At 42.3% G+C, this 16953-nt stretch overlaps 1 protein-coding gene across 1 annotated transcript; it reads right to left on the bottom strand.

Moving 5' to 3' along the window:
* Window positions 1–1341: 1341 nt before the first annotated feature.
* Window positions 1342–16672, bottom strand: dmgdh (dimethylglycine dehydrogenase). The gene is made up of 16 exons (XM_056432757.1): window positions 16478–16672; window positions 15719–15887; window positions 14123–14221; window positions 13867–14031; window positions 11845–12049; window positions 8558–8806; window positions 8280–8478; window positions 8035–8204; window positions 7780–7933; window positions 6808–6973; window positions 6593–6723; window positions 5252–5469; window positions 2788–2945; window positions 2540–2599; window positions 2313–2447; window positions 1342–2212 (listed from the first exon to the last, which is right to left on the bottom strand). Exons 1-16 carry the CDS (start codon window positions 16597–16599, stop codon window positions 2000–2002), a joined length of 2613 nt encoding a protein of 870 aa, XP_056288732.1. The 5' UTR covers window positions 16600–16672; the 3' UTR covers window positions 1342–1999.
* Between the last annotated feature and the right edge of the window lie 281 nt (window positions 16673–16953).

Genomic DNA, 16953 nt, shown 5'->3' with positions numbered 1-16953 from the left:
TTAAATTAATATCTTTGGGTTTTGATCTGTTGAGAAAAAATGTGAAATAATCAAAATTTTCTTAGAGGAATACAAATGAATCGATTGAGGGAGAAAATAATTATCAGAATTATTGATAATTAAATTAATTGATAGGAGACCTCATTTGGATGTAATGAAGATGTAGAAAAATATAATCTAAATATATCAATCTAATAAATTGTTATAAATCACTCAAACATAACACTGTCACACCGTTGTTTGTGTGTTTGTTTACATCTTTCCACTGTTATTATTCTATTTTTTTTAAACATATATTGTGCATTTATATATTAATATTTATTTCCTTGTTCCTACATTCACTAATAAAAGAAGTGAAATCCTCCAAAGTTTGACTGAATGAAACAATCACACGTTATCGAGCATCACGAGAATCTTTTGGAACATGCAACATTTGATTCTGACGATTAAAAAAACGTGTAACTTCCTGTTAATAATCCAATCCAACAATTAAAAAAATTTAAAAAACAAGAATCAAGCACCGATAAATCTTAATAATTTTCTCATGATTTTACAAATATGATACTTCTGCAATTCAACGTTAACTGTGCAACACAATGGCATTATGGGCTGTTGTGTGACTCCAGGGAGCCGTGGATCCTGCAGGTCCAGGGCCTCGATTGATGCTTTTAGTGTCTGAAGTAATGACGGCTAATGCTGTGTCCCTCCCCCACAGGTCAAAGGTCACGGCTTGACGTAGGCCGAAGTCGGACAGTCTCTTTGGATGAGCCTCGACCGACGGTTAAAACCATTTCAACACAATAGCTGGCATCTTTTCATATTCAATAAGTCCTGTTTTTGATGACGTAATACATCTCACATTTACATTAGTTCTTCTTCTACACCTTTTACGTTCTCACTACAATGTGCTTTGGATTTCAAACAACAAAAAGGGAGAACCCGGTCGGCGTGGAGTCGACGGTCCTCCCCACTCGGGCCGATTTATTACAAAATGAAGTGATGACCTCCGAACAGCAACGCACACTTCAATATTGCTCAAGCGTCTGAGACGCGACCTAAATGCGTCGTCGGGGGCGAATATCAAAAACCAAAACCACACCATATCTAAAGATATTAAGACATTAATCACCGGTAGAGGGTTTTTTTTCTCCTTCACCTCCTCGCCACGGTCTGCCGCTCTGCAAGCAACATAAACAGATTCTGGACCTCTTGGTATACATTACAAACACTATAAACTATACTGTAGTACACAAGCAGGGGCCGCTGTTGCATGGATGTAACTTTACACAAGTGGTCTTACTATTAATGCTATTCAGTCTGGTACATTAGGCAATACAAGCATTTTAAAGTAAAAATGATTTTATTGTATAACATAAATTATTCATGTTTTAAGTCTGAATGAAGACTTACACACAAAAAGAGGGAAAGGAGTTAAGACACAACACACCTTATATAAGACAGTGAGGTGCTTTTGATTTAATTATCAAGGTATTAATATAAACCAATTGAATTACATATTCGTAAAAAATAACAGATTTATAAAACAATGTTTGTACAAGTGGACGAGCCTTCTGTTTCTCGTGGTTATTAGTGTTTATACACTTTGTCACATTTAGTGCTAAATGCGATTCTTCAAACATGTTCTTTTTATTCAACCCCTCCAGTTGAAATCTCAAGAATCAAGCATCCTTCACAAAACGTTTGAACTATAAAACATTTCCATTCATAAAAATAAAAAAATTTAAAAAAAGGAAATTACTCACTACTTTTAGACATTTTGATGCAGGAAAATTAAACATTTTTATTTCCCTGTATTCGTGAAGCACACTCGCAATGGGTTTTCAACATCGCCCCCGGGAAGAGACAAAACAGGAAGACAGAGTTTCTTTCCACCCCTGAACTGTCCACAAACAGTCGGCCACGGATATATAAGACTCTCGTTAATACGTCGCAATAAACTCGTTCTTCATTAGCTGGGGAGGAACTGATCGAGGACGGCTTATGCTTTTCCCTTTGCCTTCTTCTGCAGCCGGGTCCGCGTGGGCTCGGTGAGGGCCAGGGGCTCCTGGATGACCATGGCGCGGTATTTCCTCCCCATCAGCTCCACCTCCAGCTTCTGGCCCACCGAGCACAGCTCCACGGGCAGGTAGGCGAACGCCAGGCTCTGCTGGCTGCTGTAGCTGTAGGCGCCGGACGTTGTGTTGCCGACCACCTGGCGGGGAGGGGGGGGGGGGACATCGGCTTGTGTGAGAAAATGACCACAGAATGACCACGTGAAGCTTTCCCACTGGACCGCTTTCGCCGTTGCCGACCTTGCCGTTGAGCCAGATGGTCTCGTTGCCTTCGGGGTCGATGTCATCCGTGTCCAGCGAGATGTAGGACAGCTTCCTCTTCAGGCCCTTGGCTTTGATCTCCTGAATGGCCGCTTTGCCAATAAAGTCAGCAGGCTGGAGAACAGAAAACAGTGTTAGGCTATTCACAATTTATTTGGGTTATAGAGGAAATAAATTATGAAACTAGATTTCCGATGGACGGTTACCTTGTTCATTTTGATGAAATAATCCAATCCAGCCTCCAGTGGATTTGTGTCACAGTTCATCTGTAAAAATCGACATGAATATGAAGCTACAGCCAGTTAGCTTAGCTTAGCATAAAGACTGGAAACAGCTAGCCTAGCTCTTTTAAAGTGAACAAAATATATACAACTGCACCTTTAAAGTTCAATGATTAACATGTTATATAATATGTGTGTGTGTGTGTGTGTGTGTGTGTGTTGTGTGTGCGCACCTCGGCTCCCCAGCCTCTGAAGCCCTTTTCCAGTCTGAGGGAGGACATGGCGTAGGTGCCGAAATTGTCGATGCCCTCGTCTTTTCCTGCTTTCATCATGGCCTCGTACACAGTCGCCATGTTTTTCTGCTCGATGTACATCTCCCACCCGAGCTCACCTAAACACATAAACACACACACACACACACACGCACGTTTAGTGTCACTGACCAGTGTGTCAGTGCTAAAAAGTGTCATTTGCACGGCCGTCTACTGGCCAGAGGCCTTCAGCAGACTTTAGTTTGTGTAGTTTAGAAGAAGAGTTTATCAGTATTTAGTGAACTTAAATTGAAATGATAAAAACTAAGCATTTATTCTTTTAGCAGACCTATTACAGAACTGTATACAAGTAAGAATACTAATCAGAGTCCGAAAGCCAAAGCTACGAACATTATTAAAAAAAGGAAAAGCAGAATTCTTTTAAACGTTTGACAGGTTTTGTTTGCAAAAATACTAAAACAATTGATTTTTTAAGCAGTTAAGAAATTACTCGACTTATTTTTTTTCAGCTACACAACAATAAAAAATGCACTAGTAATTGGTTTCCAAGGTAAATTTGATGATTTGTCTATTTGCCTTATTCTCTCTAGTTTTAAAATAATTACATCACTTATGGAGATCAAGGTGATAATAGGAGACTGATGCAGGTATGGTGGGACAAGGACGCTGCAATGTGTGTGTGTATATATGTGAACTATATTACAGACAATTCCCCTGGAGTCAAGAGAAATTGTTATTTTATTTTGCTCCTCTGGTAAAATATTGTATTTGTTTTGAAAACACCAATAAAAAGGACTCTTTAACCCTCCTGTTACCTTTACATTTACTAACATATTTTACCCTCTGGGTCAATTTGACCCCAGCAATTAAAACCTCCAGAAAATTATTAGAATTAATATTGTTTTCCAAGTTTAAGTGTGAGGTACTTTATGTTTGTTTGTTGACTACCTAAATAGCCCTTTAAATTAGTGCTGTGAAAAATAACGCGTTAACTCAGTTAATTCAATTACAGGTTTAACTAGTTATTTTTGTAAACGCATTTAACGCATGCGCAGAATGAGCTTCCAATCCGTCTGTTGTTGGTCGTCGGGACGAAAAAAAAGTCACTTGCAAAATGAGCTTCCAATACACCACTTCAATCTGAACTCTGTCCGCTCTCATGCAGACGGTCTGTTCATCGGTAATGATCCTTCCGCAGGTTCACCTCCGGAAACCTTGTTACGACTTTTACTTCCTGTAGATCAGGGTCTCAACACGTCGATCGCGACCTGCCAGTCGATCGCGGCGTAGTGTTGGTAGATCGCATGACATTAAAGAGATTGGCCCGCCCCCTGACATGTTCTCTAGAGCACGTCTTTGTTCTTTTATCAAACTAAACGTCTGTTGTTGATCGTATCTCCACAGCAGCATGTCATTTCTGTCTCTTCGCGTTGCGTTAACACTTATCGATCTCCGTCTCGCGCGCCACAGAGCTCCGTGCGCGCGCATCGGAACCGAGCAAAAAAAAAGTAACTTGTCAATCTGTCCACCTGTCCGGGCCGGTGAGGTTTCAGCTTTGCAGCGGTGTCCCCGCCGTCCCTTTCATCACGGCCCAGTTCATGAAGAAAACCCACACAGTCAGTTTGCCTCAGCAGCTGCTAGAGGAAGACTAGAGGCCTTTAGATTGTATCATGGTGGAGTTAATGGTTGACAAACAAGAGAAACATGTTCTGTTTAACCCTCCTGTTACCTTTACATTTACTAACATATTTTACCCTCGGGGTCAATTTGACCCCAGCAATTAAAACCTCCAGAAAATTATTAGAATTAATATTGCTTCCCAAGTTTAAGTGTGAGGTACTTTATGTTTGTTTGTTGACTACCTAAATAGCCCTTTAAATAAATAAAAAAGTTGATATTTCTTATATGTTTGACACAGTGAAAACAGCCTGGGGTCAAATTGACCCCAAAGAACACCGACATTAAACATTGAATGGGGTCAAATTGACCCGAAAGGTAACAGGAGGGTTAAACATTCTGTTTAGGATGAAGATGTATTAATGTTCCATATTGAAGAAAACTGCTAAATAACTGCTGAGTTGCAGCACCATTGTATAGAAGAATGTATAAATGTATATATCTGTCTTTTGTCATAAATCTCTATGTTCTCACAAAATATACCGAGAATATCGGTAATATGTGATTAATCATGATTAATCCACAAAAACCTGTGATTAACCCGATTAAAATTTTTTATCGTTTCACAGCCCTACTTTAAATATATAAAAAAGTTGATATTTCTTATATGTTTGACACAGTGAAAAACAAACTGGGGTCAAATTGACCCCAAAGAACACCGACATTAAACATTGAATGGGGTCAAATTGACCCTAAGGTAACAGGAGGGTTAAAGCAAACAGGAAGTACTTCACAACGTGTGCAGCACCTGTGTAGGAGATCCTGATGGCCCGGACGGGAACGCCGGCCAACTGGATGACCTTGCAGTGTAGAAACTTGAACCCGGCGTCACTCAGATCCTCCTCCGTCAGCTTCTGAAGAACTTTCCGCGAGTTTGGCCCCGCGATGCCCAGCACGCCCATATCCTCCGTCACATTCTTGATGTCCACGTCATACCCTCCGTCTTCAGCTTCTGCCTCTATCCACCTGGAGAAAGTTAAAATACGCAAAGAAGAAGAAAAAAAACAATAAAGAAATTGTAGACGTTTCTAAATTTCACACACTGTTTCTTTAAAAAATATTACGCTGTACAAATAGACCTCAAAGGGAGTAACACTGAATGTAAACGTGACTATAAAAACATGTATCTTCCACTGAGTATTTCATATACCGTCACATCTCAGCCACGTGGCTGACGTGAACTGGTTGAACTCTTAATCCGTCGTCTTCACCAGTAGAGGGCGCTACGGAGCACTACAACCTGTCCTTCCCTCTCTTGTGTTAGAGACAGTTTGAACGCACTGCCTGCTGATTGGAGCAAATGGAGGGGAGTCGTGTTGACAGCTGCTCTGAGGTTTTAGGTTTCTGCCGTATAAAACAGACTGTCAGAGAGTTTTCTTCAGCACAGTTTGGGGAGCAGCTCTGGCCAGGGAGTGAGAACCCACATTGTGTACTCTGCTAAATGAATATTTTTAGTCTACTCTTGTACGAAAGTGTGTGAGTGTGTGTGTCAGGGTTTGTGCAGGTGGCCTTTGTTTATTGGGCCATCCTGCTGAGATGCATGAGTGTAAAAACATCAGAAGTACTAAAACTACAAGTTGCAAAGTGGAAGGAGCTCGTCTTATATTACACGTTTTTTTTAAACTACTCTTTTTCATTCAAAGAAAATGCACTGGCGGCATCTTTTAAGAATATAACAATAAATGAATTCCTATTTCAGGGCATCTCTGGTGGAAGTAAATGCTTCATTAATTTATTTCTAAATAATAGGCAATTCAGAGTTAGAAAATATCTGGAAAATATATCTTGTAGATTCTCTGTGGCAACGGTGGCCGACGCTCATGGGTATCGTAGTGTTTAGAGCGTAGACTGTCTATAAGAGGTGGACCTAGTCATCGTGACGTCACTCACTGGTTTGTGAACTGCGGTTTTTAAACCTCGAGTTCAACATGTTGGTCACCGTCACCTTTGATATTAGCGGTATTGACCATATTTGGCTATTATGAAAACATCCCATTATATAATCTATAACCTTCTTATGTTCTGCTTGCGTCAATATTTAGGCAGGATAAAAAATCCATTCAGCTATACTGTTGAAGCACAGTTTCACCTGAGGTCATGTCCCTCTGACCCCGCGCCCGTGATGAGCAGGAACTCCCCCGGTGACAGCTGGGTGATGGTGACCTCGGCAAAGACTTTCCCCGTGGGTGTCAACATGTGGCTGATGTTCGTGAGGCCCACCTGAACACCAAGAGGATGATGAGGAAGATGAGAGAGAGAGAGAGGACGTCCAACATTCCACCTGGTGTGAGCAAAGCGCCGTACCTTGGGCAGGGTGTTGGCGAACAGGCGGTCCAGCAGCTTGTGCGAGTCCTTCCCCTTCACCAGGAACTTTCCGAAGGGCGTCAGGTCGATCACTCCCACCTTCTCCATCACCAGCTTGCACTCCCTGCCAACCGGTCCGAACCAGTTCGTGCGTCGGAAACTGGGCCTGAATGCAGCACGGAAATCTCGTTATAATCGTTCTCTATAATGAATACAAACCTCTGTTCTTAAGGGCTACATTGAAGAATGCAAAAAAATTAATGTGGAAGTATCATGAATGAACAGAGTTGAAGCTATTTCCCGTTGACTTGGATAGTATATTGAGTCAACGGGCATGTCAGTGGCCCTGTGAGGCTGCACTGAGAGCTAACTGCAGCATGTACACTGTGTTTAGGTATAAATATAAATAAAAATATAAAGTTCACCATCTTGGTTGAGCGTCATTTTTGACATGATGGTGTCTCCCGAGGAAAAGTCACAGGATCACGACACTAATTTGCGATATTCATCCTCTAAAAACCACCAATGTCCGCATACAGTTTCATGTCAATACATCCAACAGTTGCTGAGATATCCAAGTCTTTACCAATAAGTGTGCCTAAAAAAAACAATTTGAGCTATTTTTAACCCTCCTGTTAGATTTACATTTACTAACATATTTTACCCTCGGGGTCAATTTGACCCCAGCAATTAAAACCTCCAGAAAATTATTACAATGAATATTGTTTCCCAAGTTTAAGTGTGAGGTACTTTATGTTTGTTTGTTGACTACCTAAATAGCCCTTTAAATATATAAAAAAGTTGATATTTCTTATATGTTTGACACAGTGAAAAACAGCCTGGGGTCAAATTGACCCCAAAGAACACCGACGTTAAACATTGAATGGGGTCAAATTGACCCTAAAGGTAACAGGAGGGTTAAGGAACAAGTACATGAAAGTCATATTTTAGAACAGCGTCTCGATGCCTTACTTGTATTCAACGTCATCCCCAGGTTTGTAGAACCAGTGCGGTTGTTCCCATCCGGAGTGAAAGCCCATGGAAGCTTTGTCCTTCAGCAGCCCGTAAACGCCACTTTTCCGTTTGGTCGGTCGACCGGCGAATCGCTCCTCCTTCGGGTAACCGACTGGCGAGGCCGACAAGAGGCGGGAGGGTGTTACCGTTCGGCGACGGTTAAAAGAGAAGGTTTTTTTCCGCCCGATGAGTGTGTGATCGTCTTCTTCTTACCCACATTGTTGAAGCCGTACGATTCCCGAGCTTTGGCGCACAGGAAAGACACGTCCGACCATCTGCCGTAGCGGTTGGGGTCGCATTCGATCAGGTCGTAGGGGGGCTCCCCATTCCTGATCCAGTCGCTCAGGAACTTGCCGATCCCGCCGGCGTGGATGACTCCATACCTGAAATCAGTCCAAAGCTTTGAGCGTCACGAATCTGCCCTCATCTGCTCCCCAGTCTCCGGCCCCAACACACACCCGAAGCCAATGGCCGTCCAGTAGTTGCGAACTCCTTGGTGCGGCCCGACCATGGGCAGCAGGTCAGGGGTGTACGTGATCGGTCCAGACACCGTGTTGATGATGTCAGCCTCCTTCAGCACGGGGACCATCTCCATGGCCATCTCGACATGCTCCATTATCCGGTCCAGGTCCGACTCAAACAGCTCCTTCCCGAAACCTGCAGCAGCCACACAGGAAGTGAGCTAAAAGAAATCAAACATGAAAAAGACTAAATGTGTTTTGCGTGGCGGACCGACCTGCGGGCACGCCGTCTCTGACCCAGGAGTCCTGCAGCACCATCTTCTCCATCTTTTCGTACGGGCCGAACAGCAGGCCGTCCCTTTCCTGGCGCATGTAGTAGGAGGCCTCCAGGTCCCGGATGACGGCCAGCTCCTTCTTCAGAGCCTTGACCTCTGGAACCGTTGCCGTCACGACATACTGGTGGTGCACCGGGATGGTGGGGTGTTCGAATCCAATCATCTTGCCCACCTCCCGGGCCCAGAAACCTTAAAAAAAAGTTAAAAAAATTAAAAACAGGGATGGGGTAAAATCAAGTTACAATATTAAGTCGGCTCCACTTTGCGGGCAGCATTTGAATTAGTGAGAACGAATGATCAATTAAATTCAATTAAAATATTTCCTATTTAGGCAAATCCTGTAGAAGTCTATGAGAAAATGACTCGACTTATTCCCTCAGTAAACATTGTAAACATGAGTTCATGTCTCAATATCTAGTTTCAGGTCTTCTTCAATACGGCATGATGTCATCATTTAGTAAATGATGTTCTTTTAGAGGCAAACAGACCATAAAGCAGGGTCTGCTTTAGGGCGGGGCTACAAGTTGATTATAGAATGAGATTTACTAGCTGGTGTGATTTAAGTTTCATCACCGAAACGACACAAAAATAACATCACAAAAGAAAAAGAAAAACCTTCTTCTTTTTTTGGATGCTTTTATTTTGTAATTTAGGTGAACTGACCCTATATTAAGAATGTTTTTATTGTAACAAGACTGGGCTGATGCAGCATTGTGTGACTTTAAGGTTGAGAAATGTAAAGTGCAAACATTGAGAGCACAAACACAACAATTAACAAAAAATCAACACCGGGCGGCGAAAAACAGACGGACCAATAACGACAAAGAAAACAGCGGCGAGGAATTAAAGCTATTTGAAGAGAAGGAATTCTTGTAATCAAATACAGGATCTCCTGTTTTAACATCCTGGCATTTCTAAAAACACAACTGAGTGATGCATGTGTGTAGTTAAATGTGCAGCGTGTACACACCTGATCAGCTCAAACCGTCACATTCTGCTGCATTGACGACGACAAACTGCCAATATTTCACATTTTCTAAAAGACACCAGAGCTGTGTGTGAGGACCCAGGACATCATAGTGTCACAGCAGCACTCAGCCTCAGGGGTTACGGTCATGTACGTTATGGAACTGCAACTTCTCAGCATCTCATCCAGCAGACGCAAAGGGAACGAGAGACCGTCTTGCATGTTATGCCGCTCTGCAAAGATCGGGCCAGGGGCATAAAATGTCCCCTTTCCTATTTCCTAGCCCCCGACTTCCAGAAGCCCTTCCTTGGACCACACTCATCTTCGTACATCTCACATGGTTGTGACTTTGTCTCTGGGACAAAATATATCCACATAACACCTGGCAAAGTACTCAAAACCTCCTATGTGGTGGTTCCTGATACAACAGGTGTCTCCAGGGCACACACACACACACACTGAATGTTACAGCCGTCTGTCTCCTCGGCTGCTAAATGTTCCCCTCTGTTCACCAGCTGGTTCTTATATCAACAGCCCAACACAACCAATATGCTGTGCCGTGAACAAGTGGCAACCTCTGTTGCTGAGAAAGTGAGATGTGCCAAAACCTGAAGTTCCTCAAATGGCCAATTGAGGCGTCAGAAAGCGAGTCGATCCCCGTAGACCTCCATGTTAAAATGTCCAACTTTACAGCAGAAATAAACATGTTGACAGGCCAGTACAAATACAGTTTCGGTCTTTAAAGCTAATTTAACTCACATATTTTAAAGAGGCATGCACACAACATCCAGATAAGGTCTCGGGCGATTTATGCAAGAGGGCCGTGTTTACCAGACGATTCACTGGGTTCCCCAGGAGAAGAGCGAGGAACGGAGTCAACAAGCTCGCCAAAATAAAACAACCTTTGAAACCAGTCCTGCTGTGTCCACATCAGCTGCTGCACTCGGTTTGTTTCTCCATTCATGAATATAAACGTATCATAATCAGGTCAGAAGGTCGCAGGATGAATACAATGTGGAAATGTTGTGAGGGCACAAATTACAATTCAATTAAAAAAAAATACACATAACAAATCAGCTGTAACTTGTAACAGAGAGTGTGAAATCTAGTTTGCAAGCCTGCAAAAAAGTTATATAATCAACAGTGTTGCAACATCAACGTCTAGTGTTTACGCCTATTATCGAGAACACTTTCCAGTTTGCAGGTTTGAAAAGTGTCGCTGTCCTCTTCACTCAAAAGGTCAAAACAAGGCTGACCTGTTGAAACTGATCCTATGGGGTCACATTCTAGGCGACCTTTGACCTTAATTTAGGGTCTCTAATGTCTAACTGGTAGGAGGGAGTACAAGTGGAGCTGCTTTCCAGACTGCTCTGAAGTTTGAATATATATATATATATATATATTATATCTCTTCTACTGAAGCACATTCCGGATAAACAAACAACAGCAGCTGGGATGAAAGGAGTCCTTGCCAACACAATCCCCCCAGAACTGGTATGACCCGGTTCAAGCCAAAGTCTAAACACTCTGATCTCGGCGAGCAGTGGTCTGTGTGGGCAAAGGTCTCCTGCTGAACAGCGTCCACAGATAACGTAGAGCGGCGACTACGGGATGGTTCTGCTTTGTGTCTTTATCGGCAGATATTCTCACCCGTGTTACATTTTATCGTCATACTTTTCCATTTTTCAATGCGTTCAAAGAAAATAAACTAGAATGGGCACTCGGTAGAGCGCATACCTTCGCATATCACAAGATTGGGCATTGAATTATGAACATTTTGGCATTAGTTGCATGCCAATTGGATAGAAATTGGTAAAAAGATGTTGACCTTTTCATGACCTTGACCTTGACCTTTGACCCGATCGATCCCAAAATCTAATCAAATGGTCCCCGGATAATAACCAATCATCCCACCAAATCTCATGCGATTCGGTTTAATACTTTTTGATTTATGCGAATAACACGCACGCATGAATACAAATACACGGCGATCAAAACATCACCAATGCGAAGATAAAAAGGACATCCATGTAAAATTCGAATTTTTGTTCACACATAGAAAGTGTATATACTAAATGTAATGCATAGACCAAAGCTTAGTGTATGAACTGTCGTATATATGAGCCTCACGTTGTTGCATTTATATGAAACATATTGTAACTAAAGCAGACTTTGACGCGAAAGAGAAATTCAAGGCCCGAAAACAGCAAAAGCAGAATCCATCAACATGTCGTCTCTAAATCGATCGTGAGGTACAAACCTGTTGCGTTGACGATGCGATTGGCGCGGATGGTCCCGTGAGGAGTCTGGACGTCCCACTTGCCGTCAGCGGTCGGGGTGAGGCCGGTGACCGGGGCCGGGTTGTAGATCTGGGCTCCGTACATGCGAGCACCGGCTGCCAGGGCCATAGTCAGGGAGTAAGGGTCAATGTGGCCGTCTCCTGGGGTGTACAGGCCTGCCAACACCTGGACAGAGAGAGAGAGACTCCAATTTACATGTTGGCCTGTTGGCCATTTGCCTTTGTGGTGGCAACCTGCCAATATTTCATGATTTAAATACGAGTCGACATGTTGGCCTCCTGAAAATGATGAAAGATACAAAATGGAAAGGGCTCTTCTTCTTCTTCTTCTTCTTCTTCTTCTTCTTCTTCTTCTTCTTCTTCTCCTCCTCCTCTTCTTCTTCTTCTTCTCCTTCTTCTCCTTCTCCTCCTCCTCCTCCCTCCTCCTCCTCCTCCTCTTCTTCTTCTTCTTCTCCTCCTCCTTCTTCTTCTTCTTCTTCTTCTTCTTCTTCTCCTTCTCCTCCTCCTCCTCCTCCTCCTCTTCTTCTTCTTCTTCTTCTTCTTCTCCTTCTTCTCCTTCTTCTCCTCCTCCTCCTCCTCCTCCTCTTCTTCTTCTTCTTCTTCTTCTTCTTCTTCTTCTTCTTCTTCTTCTTCTTCTTCTTCTTCTTCTTCTTCTCCTCCTCCTCCTCCTCCTCTTCTTCTTCTTCTTCTCCTCCTCCTCTTCCTCCTCTTCTTCTTCTTCTTCTTCTTCTTCTTCTTCTTCTTCTCTTTAGAATTAGATTTGGACAATTTTGGGGCACAAAGACTGATTTTGTTCTTGTGGGCGTGCCAGACAAACGAAAAGGGGCTCATTATCTTCCGGGGAACATAATAAAAAATGCACGTGGACCTGCCAAATATTTGATGATGTTTTTTGTGTGTGCAAAGTTGACGTTTTAGCCGACTGATGATGATGTAAGAGGAAAACTGGAAGAACATTTAAAAAGGTTCTTCCTCTGAGGAGCATGAACGCAAGAATGTGCTCGTAACAGTTTAGTTCCACACCTTCGTTTTATTCGTTGTATTCATCCTGTCGGCCTGTTTCACCAACTATCACGTCATTCCTGATCCTGCTTCCCATCTCGTTAGTCTAACTCCCTTCACCTGTTCTCTCACCTGCCTCTGATCACTCCCTCGTTAATCCCTCATTCCCTTCACCTGGTCTTCATGCCCGTCTCACCTGTTGCACATTCCCTCGTTAGTCTCCGTCTACTTAGGTCCCCTCACTTGCATTTGCCCTCTGTCAGATTCTCCTGTGTTTTCCAGCCCAAGCCCTCGTGCGGTCCACATTGTGTCCGTATATTTCTTAGTGTTCTGTTTCTGACGATACTCTGAGTAAAGATCATTGTTTGCAGTTCTGCCTCAGTCGTGCTATTGGGTTCATGCTAATTGACCCGTGACGGTGCTGCTATATTTTATGGAAAATTCCTGTGCACAAAAGGTAATTTCAGTCTTATGATGCTGCCAGACAAAAATTAAAGATCACTCATAATCAAAGTGAATAATCTTCTGGGGATCATGAATATTTATAGCAAAATTCATGGCTATCTGGCCCATAATTGTTGAGGAATCTGGAGATTATTTACCAAACGGACCGAACGGACTTTCCCATCTTTAACTGATTACTCTGTTTTTTATAGAAATATGCCAATGTGTCCACACATAATCATAATACTAAGTTTGACCTTTGTGTGACCTCACTGATTTTGCCTGGCTGTCGCTTCATATTTCCAACAGACAAATAAGAGAGTGGTATTTATCCTCTAAAATAACTCTTAGCAAGCAAGCACAAATGTTTAACTGCAGGACGAGGACGAGAATGCAGAATTTCAAACGCCTTCTAGAGGAGATGTTGTACTGTGGTATGGTGAATGAATCACCAGAAATCAATCTATCATTAATCCACTGGAATCACGTTCCTTGTGAGGTGTTAAATCCACCAACATTTCCATGGATCGTACAGACCTTGTTTATATCGAGGAGAGGGAAAAGTTCCAGGACTTTCTCCGGTCCGATGACATACTGTTCGGTACAATTCCAGTGTGTGCGCGTCATCTGGTACTTCATCTCATCCACTCGAGCCGCCGTTCCGGCGATGCGGACGCTGCCGGGCTGATGGAAGCCCACCGCCTGCGGACGAAAAGACGAAAACCAACGACACGTGAGCACTCGGATAAAAAACGCTCATCGACGCATCAAAGTGAGGAGTGAGGCGGCTCACCTGTCCAGTTTCAGCCTCCAGCTTCTCGTATAATTTAAGGCTGTCATAGTGGACTTTTTTGATGTTGATGCCTGGGTGGTAATATGTTGTCAAACCAGCCTGGAATACAAAACCTGGGTGTGAAAACACATCCACAGCACTCACCGCTGCATTAACAGAGCGATTAAAGACTGGGAACACAACACTGACAACATATTTAATTCATATGTTTGCAAACCTCTCTTTTGGTCCCCACCACCTCCTTAAACAAATATCTGGCTCCTTAGCAGCTAAATGCTTCCCTGTCTTCTTGATCTAGTCACTCTAGCTCTGTCTGTGTGTCGTTTGGTGATCGTGGCGTACGGGTTTAGGGTCTAACGGCACTAACGAGAGCTGTGTGAGTGAACGTTAAAATCAAAACGATGAGATTTAAAGATGCTGAAACACTCCGCAGAGCTGCAAAGTCTTCCTCACGACCTCTTTGTCATTAGTCATTTGTTTATTGATTTTATTTTATTTGATATTCCTTTATTTGTCCCACAGTGGGGACATTTCAAAAATCACAATTATGTTGTAAATGTAAATATATTGATCATAGCAACTTTAATTAAACTGACTATAACTCATAGAAGGAGTTCCCTGCCACTCACACAAATGCATGCTGGGATAGGCTCTCGACCCCCGAGAGATAAAGAGAGTAACATAAGCGTACGTTCCCCATGTCTGACATGTCGAGCGGGTATTAATAGCATCGCAGTGAAGGGAATGAGCGGCGGGGTCGGTAAGTGGGTCGAGACCTCAAATTACGTGAAATTGTTGAACATCAATGTCTGTAAACATCTTCACTAAGTGAGGCTGTCGAGGAAGAATGCTCTCCACTGGAATATGATTCAGAGGAATTCTATTAATTTAGCTTTTAATTATGAGGAACATTTCCTGTCATATACTGTAAATACAATCCAAGTTGAGCCTTTATGAATCCATGTTTCAAAAGTGTCAAAGTTTATATTATGTAATTTTTAAAGAAGAAATGCCAAATATTTCCAAATTCCAGAGCCTAACATGGGAGGATTCATTAATTTGTCAATCTAAACATTTTTTATCTGAAACTATTTCCATAATCGATTCAGTTACTGTTTAAATTTTTTTTTTATACAGTAAAATATGTAATTTTATTTTAAAAAAGTTATAGTATCAATATATATATATATATATATATATATATATATATATATGAGGATTGAAATGACTGTAAATGACACTACATTTAATATTCTGTAGTTCTGGACTCTTGGTCAGATATTTAAAACTATTAATCCAAAAAATATATGTGCAGATTATTTGAAATTGAGTTTTTTGCCCTATACATTTTACGGTAACTAGATTAATTAAACTGTAAATCTAAGTAAATTGTGATTATTGTGACTATTTTATGACATTGTATTGAGGAAAAATCATAAATAAATTAGTTGCAAACCAAAAATGGAAACGTGTCATTTTATGATGTGTGACAATGTGCTCATGCTGTGTGACACAGATCACATCCAAGAAACATCTTATTTAACCATTCACATCTGTCCACCTTCTCATTCACTGGGTAAATAGACTTTGACCTACAGCGTGCCAGGTGGACCCAGCCGTCAGGTCAGATTTCTCCAGCAGCACCACATCCTTCACGCCACCTTTGGCCAGGTGATAGGCCACGCTGACCCCCACGCATCCCCCGCCGATGATGACCGTGTCGGCGGTGTCCTTCCACCTCTTTCTGAGAGCTGAGGTCGCATCACTGCAGAAAGACAGAGACGTTACAGGTGAATCATTGCAGCTTTACAACATGCACCCCTCGCTAGTCTGTTTACAATGCCGCGCCACCTGCAACCAGAGCGGACATATTATCACAACCATGTGCGACATTATTTTATGAGCTTTGTCTGTTTATGAGCTTTGTCTGTTTTGAATTTGTGAGTCTTCTTGTTGCATGTCTTGTTAGTAGGCTACTTGAGAATGTATGAGTATATTCACTATTCTTACTATTAATTGTTTGTGCACTCTTTGGAAAGCGTAAATATTGTACAAACATTGTATTTATGTAATCTTGTGTTTTTAGGTTTGTTTTATGACATCTGCCTCTCGGAACTACAGATGGAAAATAGCCTCTTGGCACATTTACAGGATTTTTAAATTAATGTGCACTGTACCTTATCAAATAAAATAAAGATACAAATGATGCACCATAACTGCTTTAACATTTCTGCGCAAAGCTGTGTGTACAACTTTACGCGCATTTTACGCACGGCAGGTTCTATGTAATGTATCCTCATCCATCACAAACGTGTTCAATGAAAATGTCCAGCAGCGCGCACGTGAACGTCTCACCTCTCCTCTGCCTGTTTTCTTGAGGTGCAGCAGATGGTTCTCAAAGGAAGGCGCGCTCCCCCTCCACACGCCGCGAAATCTCTCCGCAAATGAAAGTTGATTAGGTTTAATATACGTGACATAACTGAGGTGATATTTGTGTATTTAAACTATACATGCAAGTTAAAGCCTAACCAGCCCCCCATCCTCTCTCTCACTGGAGCCCTTCACTGCCCTGAGTGGTAACAAATATCCCTGTTGCAACCTGTCCCTGACTGGCGTGTTGGCACGCCCACAGGTCGAGGACCAAGTCCGAAACTTTACCAGGAACAACGTTCAAGCGGGTTAACACTTTGAATGCCAAAACAACAATATGTAGGTGACTGAGATCCGAATATATGTGAATGATTTTAATTTCTTTCTTTCTTTCTTGAATTTAAATGTCATTCGTTGTTCAGATACTTATCAGGCAGCAACAAGTGAAGCCAATGCTGAAG

Source organism: Pseudoliparis swirei, chromosome 15 (genome assembly GCF_029220125.1).
Source record: "Pseudoliparis swirei isolate HS2019 ecotype Mariana Trench chromosome 15, NWPU_hadal_v1, whole genome shotgun sequence".
Classification (NCBI taxonomy): Eukaryota; Metazoa; Chordata; class Actinopteri; order Perciformes; family Liparidae; genus Pseudoliparis; species Pseudoliparis swirei.
The sequence above is the reverse complement of the archived record's forward strand: the minus strand, read 5'-3'. Positions and strand labels throughout refer to the sequence as shown.

Excerpts from the sequence above, each read along its gene's own strand:
- dmgdh (XM_056432757.1), bottom strand. The coding sequence starts at position 16,599 with ATGTCACGTATATTAAACCTAATCAACTTTCATTTGCGGAGAGATTTC. Across the intron at positions 15,888-16,477 it reads AGAAAACAGGCAGAGGAGAG|TGATGCGACCTCAGCTCTCA; the intron begins GTGAGACGTTCA and ends GTCTTTCTGCAG. Across the intron at positions 2,448-2,539 it reads ATTTCATCAAAATGAACAAG|CCTGCTGACTTTATTGGCAA; the intron begins GTAACCGTCCAT and ends TCTGTTCTCCAG.